The sequence below is a fragment of the Myotis lucifugus genome, unplaced genomic scaffold (assembly GCF_000147115.1).
Source record: "Myotis lucifugus unplaced genomic scaffold, Myoluc2.0 scaffold_417, whole genome shotgun sequence".
NCBI classification, from domain to species: Eukaryota; Metazoa; Chordata; class Mammalia; order Chiroptera; family Vespertilionidae; genus Myotis; species Myotis lucifugus.
Genome location: NW_005871465.1, coordinates 979452 through 990127, shown reverse-complemented (window position 1 = coordinate 990127; position 10676 = coordinate 979452). Strand labels below are relative to the sequence as shown.

Below are 10676 nucleotides of genomic sequence, written 5' to 3'. Positions count from 1 at the left end.
TAAAACTGAACTTTGGCAAAGATATGAGTTTTAACAGAATAATACAGCCATTAAAGAAATCCTTAAGTTTATACCATTTCTACAGAATCATGGTCTGTCCCCCAATCACTCTTCCCTTTCAAAGGGTGAGTTATAACCCTGTCCCAGATTACTCAGAGTTTTAAATATGTGGTCTGCTGATTAACATTTATTTTCTCAAACCTCAGTACTACAGCTATACAAATTACACTTTTAAAATATTTGAAACAAATATTGAATTTATTGGTCGGCTATAAGTAGGAAAATACATCGGTAAAGAAAAGAGACCCTGTATATAAATATAATACTAGCTAGTTACAATTTGACCAAGAAGGTTCCACTGAAAAGAACAGTAAAAGCCCTTGTTACCTCTGGTCCATAGGTACATATTCAGTTTCCCATTACCCTTATCAAAGAGCTGCCTAGGCAAACATTCTTTGAGCTTAGTGCAGATATGTGCTGGGTTCTGTTACATGAATGGTAAATAAACCAAAGTTAGCCCAGTGCATCACACAATAGAATGTACTGTGAATAAAAACTAGACACTCTATTTTAGATACTACTTCAACATACCAATTATTAAAACGTATGTAACCAAAGAGCAGAGCAAAGTGAACATCCTGAAAACCTGTTCTGAGTGGGAGAGAAGCGCTTGCTGAACGTGTTCTTTGATGATCCGCAGAGTCTGCTCTGCGCACTCAGGCTGGTTCATTAAAGAACAAGCTGCTGCCATTCTTTTGCCCAGATTGGCTTTGTTCTTCTATGTCATGACCCCAAAACCTTAGAAATCACCATGGAAACAAATCCTACGACGTCAAATAGTAAAAAGTGGAATACTAAAAGTGGGATTTATTATTGAAAACCTGCATATTGGAAGAGCTTTGAAATTTTAATTTCAACATTTAGAAGTGCATTCCACCCTATTAATAATGTCCTTAGGTTTCAAAGTGCTAACTCAAATAAGCTTTCCTGGCTGTCATTAAATCAGGTAAAAATAAAAACACATTTCTTGGGAGATGTTCCTTGACTATCTTCTAGGGTGATTAAAGTTGCAATCAACATTTCATATCTACAACTTTAGTTTAAATTATGCCATAAATTAATTTTAATGAACATAATTTAAATTCTCAAAGCATAAATAATTACCACTAATATGGTTAACTGTACTTCAGGAGATTTACAACAAGGAATTGAATGCCTCCAACTTTCTGATCATTAAAACAGAAAACATAGTCCAAGTTTTCTGTAAAACATTCATAACATGAATTTTTCCAGCAACAACAATGAAATTACATTATGGCAACACCATATTAAATGTATTTGTTACAGAATTTCTGGAAAAAAAAATCTATACTGTGAAAACATACTAGTTTTTATTGCATTTTAGAGAGTATAGACTGAAAATTATTCAGGACACAGAAATATTTAAAACACAAAACCTTGCTTAACAAAAGTATCACAGTCTATTTTGGTGTGACTGTTGATTCCCTACAGATTTAAAATATTTCTTTTTCTTTTGAAGGTTATAGTTGTAAATCTACACTCTTGGATCAATTCATCACTATCTCAATAAGGTGGAGAAGCTGTTCAAACGGACCCCACAGAATGCAGTATGCCTAGAAGAGGCAAGGACAAATATTTTCAAGACATAACAGGCCATTGTATCAACAATGTTAATACTATCCTGCCCCCCCAATTCAAATATATTATAACAATAACAAATACAGATGAAGACATTTTCTGTAAAGCTCAAACCTTTAGCTTCTAACAAGTGCACTCTAGTTCCAGCATCTATGAAAAGAATACATCCTCCGTTAACAAATACAAAATGAGTAAGTGCCACTCCCCTCCCCCTTCCATAAAGCTCTCTGGACCTGTTATTACATAATGCAGGTCAGAGGAAAAGAAGTTTCCTTTGTTTCATTAGTCCAACCAGCTCCAGATCGCCTTCTCTGGAAATTGTCATGATGCACATTACCAACACAGTGTTTAGGAAAAATGAGTAAACACACCTTTATTCACACTTTACAAAAAAATAAAACAAAACCCCCATAAAAAGTTATGCATTGGTTCTACATCAATAATACCAACTTTTCAATGTATTGATTATAAACTGAATGTGTTTGGTGTCAGCACAACTTAAACAAAAAATAAAAATAAAAAAAAATCCATCACAACAAAATCTTTAAAAAACCTCAAAGAAGAAACTAGGTCCCAGACAAAAATTCAAGATCAACCAACAGCTTTTGGAGAATTTTTTTAAAAGAAAAAAAAATTATTTAAGCAGTGTGTAAATTTTATTTTCTCTTAAAAACAGAATAAGCACATTTATGTGTTGAACATTTTTTCATAAAATTTTAAGCCATCATCCAAAATGACTCATTCTCTGTGTAAAACTTGTTATCATCGAACAATTTTTCACCCTACTGCTCACATGGTGTTCTTTTCCTCCCTTGCCTGCAGTTGAAACAAAAGCAGTTGGACCAAGTTCCCTCTGAATTAATTTTAGTTTTGAGATGATAATAAATGAATGAGACCAGAATACATATGAGTTAACTTTGCAAAGTTAAAGCTGGCTTTAATCTCTTATCTACTAACGGCACTATGGGCAAATACACAGGGTACAATATAACTTTTATCTTGGTTGACATATTAAAATAGCTTAGTCACTTCAAAAATGATCTGAAGAATTGTCTTAAGGACCAGTTTTGAAAATACATCTCATTTATACTGTTTCATAAACGGAAAATTACTTAAAAAAAAAAAAAAGGAATGATTTTTTAAAAGAAAAACATGGAGACTAAGGAATACATGGAAAACAAAAAGACTTCACATGATAGTAGTATCCTGGGTGACAGCACTGTGCAATGACACCAAGAAGCAGTGCTTGGGTCTGGTGAGCGAAGACCCAGGGATTCACCCTTTGTCCAAAATGTGATATTCAATGCTTTACAATGGGAAAAAGTCACAGCTCATACAAAAGCATGTCCATAAAACCCTCACAAATGTTCAACAGTATTTAAAACTATAAAAGAAGATGCACAGATTTTCTCTGCATGCACGGGCAGTGTTTGGTGAGAACAATTGAGGCAGGCACAGTGGAGATAGACGGGAGGCGTCTCAAAAGGGAGTTAAAAAGCTGTACCTAAGCAGCTGTAATTTTTTAACTTAAAAAAAGTTAAAGATTTAAAAATATCAGAATGTACATATATCATTACATTCAGTCCATAAATGCCTACAGATCACCACTGCTCAGCGTATCTGTCCTGGTAGATAGTTTTTGTAAAACCCCAGAATTCATGAAAAAATGTCCTAAGCATTAAATAGGTTTAAAGAGTAAGGTTCTCCATTTAATTACAAAGTAGCACAAAACAGCCAAGAAAACCCTAACAGCGCAACTCCTCTGCAGAGAAAGTCTGTTGCAGCTTCTTTTACAAGCTGGCCTTTATAACACATGAAACCGGTGTAAAAAACACACACAAAAACAAAAATTCAGCCTTAATTTACAATACAATCATTTCCAAATCTGATTTTTTTAGTACAAAATTTCATAAATCAGGTCTTCTGCGGATCATATACAATCATAAAGGCTAAATTCAAATTCTGTATTTTACAAATATGTCTGAAAAAGAAGGGAGTCAAGTATGGAAGAATGTTCTCTGGATGTTATTACTGGCCTCAAAAAAGTAGTACTACTGATTTCTGTGCAAAGAGAATATGCTGTTCAAACATTTTCCTATTTCAAGGCATGAAAATATTATATTGGATAGAAGAAACAGGAAAATTACTGGTAACAAATTAAAAGATAGGTGCAAACACACCAATCCCTGTCCAACAGTGTATAAAGCATATTGGGCTCAGAATTTGTCTGTTGCTAGCACCTGGCTTTCACACTATATCCTTATCAAATAATCAGATTGAAAACTCAAATCATCATTAAGAAAAAAAAATCCCTAATGGCCATATCTCACTCCCCGATATTCAGATTTTCTTATAAGTTTACAAGTGACATTGAGGTCGTCTCTGAAGGTACGTGACTACCTCCTGCCAGGAAGGTGAATGCCGTTAACTTGGGGCAGGAAAGGCAGTAAGAGCTCCAGTTGTGCAAAAAGTGAGAAGTGGTCGGAGGGGATGAGTGGGTGTGGGCAGCCGCTGATATTATTCTCAACGAGCCAATGGTGGTCCAGAGGTCCCAGGATGCCTAATGTGTTCAGCTGAGGCTTAGAATAGAAGATGTAGTCAATTATACCCTGAAAAATCAGAAGGAAATAAAAAAACATAAGATAACACTGAAATACCGAAAGATCTCAAGACATACCCTTTCAGGCATGTTTTATAAAAACTTCATTAGCATGTGGGAAGAGACAGTACCACCTGAGCCAAATGGTCCCCTAAATGTCAAACCTTGCAGAATGAAGACTGTTTAGCATGGCAACCATTCATTTTCCTATCTGGATCCTTTCAGAATTTTTAATAAGACATAAAGCATCTTTTGTGATATGGCTTCTGCTTCTCTTTCCTCACTACCCCTTTGCCAGACTAGCTCTTTTTTTTTGAGGGGGGGAGGGGGACAAACATTCTTTGCACGTGCCAGTCTCTTTCCAGCCCCACAGCTTTCACACACGCTGCACTCCTTGCCGAACGCTTTCTTCTACTTGTCATCTGGTTAATCCTTCTCAACCTTCAAGTGTGGACCTCAATCACTTTCCAAAGATCTTCAGAGCTCACTGGTACCTCCCACCACCTCCGCTTCTCTTCCCCTGCTGATGTGTGCCCTACTACATACTTACTCATGTGGCTGAGACCAGGCTGTCCTGCCCTGCACGTCCTGCAGCACCAGGTACACAGCTAAGCACCTCTTGGCTTTTCACTTGCTCCTCTACATGTTCTTGGCCAAAAGTATTTAAATATATTCAAAGGTCTCCTTCCTATCCCTACATCACTAGCACGAACGATGAAAAAAAAATCCCTAATCTCGCCCACCTTTGAGTTATTACCCGCACTTCTTCAATCAAGCTTCTGTACTAAGAATCTCCAAGTTGGTGTTTACTACCTCACCACTCAGGGAAGCACCCCCCACCAGCATCTCTCTGAAGCTCACCCGCACTACTCTCTCCTAGAAAGGCCTGATTTCCTTGGCAGGTAAGCTCCCACAGTCCTGTTTCCCTCTCCATGGTTTTTGTCATTTAGATGTCAGTTTTCCCGGAGTCTACTCTAATCTCTCTTCAACTCGACACACTCATTTGTTACCAGGACTAAATAATAATTACCTACAGTACTGGGGATCCCCCAAAGTCAAATAAAAAACTATCATGGTTTTCAACAGTTTCTTTTAAAGAGTCTAAAGAGCCCTCCCCACCAAAATTAGGAACCAGTTAACACTAGTATTTGCACTCTAATAATCTAACCTGAACGATTCATGTTCCATCAGGTTACAAGTGGAAAACTAGGACACAAGAAAGCAGAAATGCAAAAGGAGGATAAAAAGGACAGCTGAACACGAACCCTAAGTAACCGCTGATACTAAAAATAAAGAGACTCACTAGGAAAGTCTCCACACTGTAAGCTGTCAACTATAAGGCATGTGTATATATATATTTTAACAACTTGAAAATGGCCAACAATAAACCACATTTTAGCACTCAAGAGTAGGTTTCAGTTTTATTAACATGAGGTGGAACACCTCACCCCAACTGACACCAAATTAGATACAGTAAGTCCTTACTTAATGACTAGATAGGTTCTGCAACTTTAAGCGAAACAACAGAGAATGAAATTAATTTTACCAGAGGCTAGTTGATATATACAAGAGTTACGTTCCCATGGCATCTCATCAACATTATAATGAAATGATGTTGAAAAAAAATGACGTTATCTGAGGGCCTGTGGTATGGCAAATCCAGCTTTGTATTGAGTCTATAAGAAACATAATTGACCCCAAAGGATGAGACAGTTAACTCAGGATTTACTATTATTATTTCATCTGATTTCTTACACGGGAAATAATTCTAAGTTATCTAGAATATTTCTGTAAACCAACTCAAGATGGCCTAAACTGAACAAATATTCACATTTTAAAGACTTGACAAAGTAATAAGACTCTCCTTTAAAAATAAAGTTTTTACAAGTTTACTAATTTCAAAACTCACCTTGAAATCAAACGTGTAATTGGTGTAAGGCATCAGGCCACTCTCATAGGCACTCTTTAACTTGAAACCATGAGTGATCCTTCCATTGGTTGTCCCATTTTTCCCATTACAGCTAAAGTTCGTAAGACTTTCGTTATACCTCAGTTCCTTAAAGTCTTTATGATTTGTTTCTACTCCACCAGTGCTCAAATATTCTACAACACCTAGAATGAAAATAAATGGACTTTTTACAAGGTCAAGTATAACGTATGCTATATAAAACATAACTAAAAAGATAATTCAATTGTAAGTAGTTTTATATTATACTTTCTAAAATCTTCCCACTTTTTAAAATGGGTATTTAACCCCTGGCAAGGAGACACCTGATTGGTGGCGTTGCTCTTATATCAGTCAGGGGCAAAGGAGATGTATAGTCCTTAGTTCATCCTAGCTTGATGCCTATGTCTGTGGCCAGAGCCGTTTCATGTCTGATGCACATAAAAAAATAAAATTAAAATAAAATGGGTTTTTACATTTGCCAGAACTTGTCTAAATCCATTTGTACATGCCCAGACAGCATGGCTCAGTGCTTGAGCGTCGACCTATGAACCAGGAGATCACGGTTCAATTTTTAGAGCACATGCCCGGGGTTGTGGGCTAGGTCCCCAGTGTGGGGCCTGAAGGAGGCAGCTGATGGACGATTCTCTTTCATTGATGTTTCTATCTCTCCCTCCATTCCTCTCTGAAATGAATAAAAATATTTTTAAAAATCCATTTGTACATGGTTTTAATCATAGTATACTGAATATTTTATTCTTCACTTTACTGTTTCACATGAACTATGTGTAGTCTCAACTACCTTTAAAAATATATATTTATTCATTTCAGAGAGGAAGGGAGAGGGAAAGAAACATCAATGACGGGAGAGAATCACTGATCTGTTGCCTCCTGCCCGCCCCATAATGGGGATCAATCCCACAACCCGGGCATATGTCTTGACCAGGAATTGAACCATGACCTCCTGGTTCATAGGTCGACACTGAACCACTGAGCTACACTGAATTATCTTTATCATTATTTTTATTTATTTTTTAAATATATTTTTATTAATCTCACAGAGGAAGGGAGAGGAAGAGAGAGAAAGAAACATCGATGATGAGAGGGAATCACTGATTGGCTGCCTCCTGCATTTTGGACCAAGCCCACAACCCAGGCATGTGCCCTTGACTGGAATTGAAGCTGGGGCCCTTTGGTCTGCAGGCCGACGCTCTATCCACTGAGCCAAACTGGCTAGGGCTACCTTTTTTAAATGGTTGTACAATACAACAGGCAGAACTGGAGCATAACTTTTATTAAAACTAGTTTCCTTTCCTTTCCTTTTTTAAAAACTCAGCCCGTTTCTACTTTTTAAAAAGAATTAACACCATAATCAACATCTTAGTATGTAGGTTTCTACTTAGGCTAAATTATTTACTTGGTATAAAATACCAAGATTAGGATTCATTGTCCTATTATATACTAGAGGCCTGTTGCACAAAAAGATTTGTGCAATAGGCCTTCCCTTCCCCTGGCTGCGGGCACCGGTTTTCCTCTGGCACCCAGCAGCGAAGGCGCCTCCAAGCCTCTCCGCGGCTCTGGCGGCCGGAGGCGCCTTCAGTCATCGCTCCGCCGCTTCGCGCCTACGTATGCAAATTAACCACCATCTTTGTTGGTTAATTTGCATATCTTGCTAATTAGCCAATGGGAGGCGTAGCGAAGGTACGGTCAATTTCAATCTCTATTATTAGATAGGCTAGTGGCAACTATGAAAGAGAATACCACCAGTTAGTTACAAAGCAAGTTCACCATCCCTGAACACTATTCCCCCAATTTCCTAAGCACAAGATGAGCTCAACAAACATTTATTTTAGTTTCCATTTAATTAGCAAGGTTGGCCCAGCTGGAATGGCTCAGTGATTGAGCATCTATCTACCTATGAACCAGGAGGTCATGGTTTGATTCCAGGTCAGGGCAAATGCCCAGGTTACAGGCTCAATCCCCAGTATGGGGTGTCCAAGAGACAGCTAATCAATGATTCTCATCACTGATATTTCTCTTTCTCTCTCTCTCCCCCACTTCCTCTGAAATAAAAAGTAATATATATATATTTTTAAAAAGAAATAGGGTAGTATTCATGTTGCCTTATTTATTTATTAAATATATTTTTATTGATTTCAGAGAGGAAGGGAGAGGGAAACATCAATGATGAGAATCATTGATCAGCTGCCTCCTGCACGCTCACAACCTGGGCATGTGCCCCTGACAGGAATCAAACCTAGGGTCCCAGCTGACGCTCTACCCACTGAGCTAAACTGGCTAGGGATAAAAAATATATTTTAAAAAATTTAGCAAGGTTGGAGATTTCCCCTGTGGTTGCTATTAAAATACTGTTGGTTTTTTTAAATTGTTGACACTATTACAGGTGTCCCCGTTTCCCCCCACCTTTGTCTGTCTCCCCTTTTTGCCCACCTCCCATCAGCCTTCATCACATTGTTGTCTGTGTCAATGGGCTAAGCATATATGTTCTTAGGTTAATTTCTTCCAGTCCCCACCCCACCCTCCACTTTGAGATCTGCCAGTCTTTTCCATGTACCCATGCCTATGGTCCTATTTTGTTCAACAGCTTATTTTGTTCATTAGATTCCACATATAAGTGAGATCATATGGCATTTGTCTTTCTCTGACTGGCTTATTTCACTTAGCATAATACTCTCCAGTTTCAATCATGCTGTCACAATGGTTATGAGTTTCTTTTTTTTTTTTTTTACAGCCACATGGCATTCCATAGTGTAAATGTACCACAGCTTTTTATCCATTCATCCTCTGATGGGAACTTGGGTTGTTTCCAGATATTGGCTATTATAAAGAACACTGCTATAAACATAGGGGTGCATATATTTCTGGTTGGTGTTTTGGGTTTCTTAGGATATATTCCTAGAAGTGGGATGGCTGGGTCAAAAGGCAGCTCCATTTTTAATTTTCTGAGGAACTCCAGACTATTTTCCACAATGGCTGCACCAGTCTGCATTCCCACAAGCAGTGTACCTGGGTTCCCTTTTCTCCACATGCTCACCAACACTTGCTGTTTGTTGATTTCTTGATGGGAGCCATTCTGGCAGGTGTGAGGTGATGCCGCACTGTAGTTTTAATTTCCATCTTTCTGATGATTAGTGACCTTGAACATTTTTTCATATGTCTATTGGCCATTTGTATATCCTTCTTGGAGAAGTGTCTATTCGGGTCCTTTGCCCATTTTTCAATTGGAAAAATATTGTTTTTTAACACTGAAATGGATTTTTAAATCTGTATGATTTGGCAAGTCTCTCTTTGCCCCTAGGATACTTTGTAGCTAAACAGGGCGGTAGGCATGTTAGAGAAATTGCCAAGGGATAATCCTCAACTGCTTCAGTCCTAGTAATCCCCAGATAGCTTGATGAGATAGACTAAATAATTATGAATCTTAGATACAAGGAGTTGAAATACAAAAAAAGGAAATACATTGGTTCTCAAACTTACTTCGTTTCAAAAGGCTGTTCGAGAAGTGATTTGTTCGAAAACGGAATCACTTTTTCCCATTAGAAATAATGTAAATTGAACGAATCTGTTCCAGACTCCCAAATGATTTTTTTAACCTTTCTTATATAAAGTACATGTCTAATCTATAAACACTTCTTTTCTTAAATTTATCAAACCACCTACCACTAGCCTTAAAGGAATCACTTTCAGCACTCGTTCCAGGGGTGTCTTTTGATAGGTCAGCATAAAGCATCTTTGCTTATTCATATAGCACTGCCTGCAAAATGCTTTAACTGACTGCTTTTGTTTATCCAAATCAACAACAGGTTTTCGATCTCTTCAATGGCCTGTGATCATTGCTTCTTTCACACCCTTAGCAACATTAGCACTCTTGATGGCCTCTTTATGTTTTAAAGCATTCTCTCCTTTTTGTCATGTTGAGGTATCAGCATGAAAGGGTTGTCAGGTCTAAAACCCGACAATGGAGACATTTTTTCTGTGAACAATTTGGTGGAGATGGGGAGATGTTCAAGAAATGAGGTTTGACTGTAGTTAGATTTGATATTATAAGGGTTACTAGAGGCCCGGTGCATGAAATTTGTGAGTTGGGGGTGGGAGAGTGGGGTCCCTCAGCCCGGCCTGCACCCTCTCGCAGTTTGGGACCCCTTGGGGGATGTCCGCCCTAAGCGGTGGGAGCGGGCCTAAGCTGGCAGTTGGACATCTTTAGCGCTGCCACGGAGGCAAGAGAGGCTCCTCACCGCTGTGCTCGCCAGCTGTAAGCCTGGCTTGGCTTCTGGCTGAGCAGCACTCCCCCTGTGGGAGTGCACTAACCACCAGGAGACAGCGTTGAACGTCTGCCCTCTGGTGGACAGTCCGCATCATAGCGACCGGTTGTTCTGTTGTTTGGTCTATTTGCATATTAGCCTTTTATTATATAGGATGGTTTATTCACTGTACCATCTATGGAAAAGTTTT

At 38.4% G+C, this 10676-nt stretch overlaps 1 protein-coding gene and 1 non-coding gene across 6 annotated transcripts in view; one reads left to right on the top strand and one right to left on the bottom strand.

Moving 5' to 3' along the window:
• Positions 1 to 239: 239 nt before the first annotated feature.
• Positions 240 to 10676, bottom strand: part of CNOT6 (CCR4-NOT transcription complex subunit 6) — a 65670-nt gene continuing 55233 nt past the window's right edge. For 4 of the 5 annotated variants that reach the window (XM_023743873.1, XM_006102553.3, XM_006102551.3 and 1 more), the window contains 2 exons: positions 6168 to 6370; positions 240 to 4268 (listed from right to left, as the gene is read on the bottom strand). In XM_023743873.1, the coding sequence (XP_023599641.1) occupies positions 4056 to 4268; positions 6168 to 6370 (416 nt within the window). In that variant the 3' untranslated portion in view covers positions 240 to 4055. Of the gene's footprint in view, positions 4269 to 5804; positions 5935 to 6167; positions 6371 to 10676 lie in introns of all 5 variants that reach the window. The other variant, XR_001351090.2, reaches the window with a different exon arrangement.
• On the top strand, positions 6510 to 6647 carry LOC111823190. The gene has a single exon (XR_002826193.1). It is a non-coding gene; the product is annotated as a small nucleolar RNA SNORA48 (small nucleolar RNA).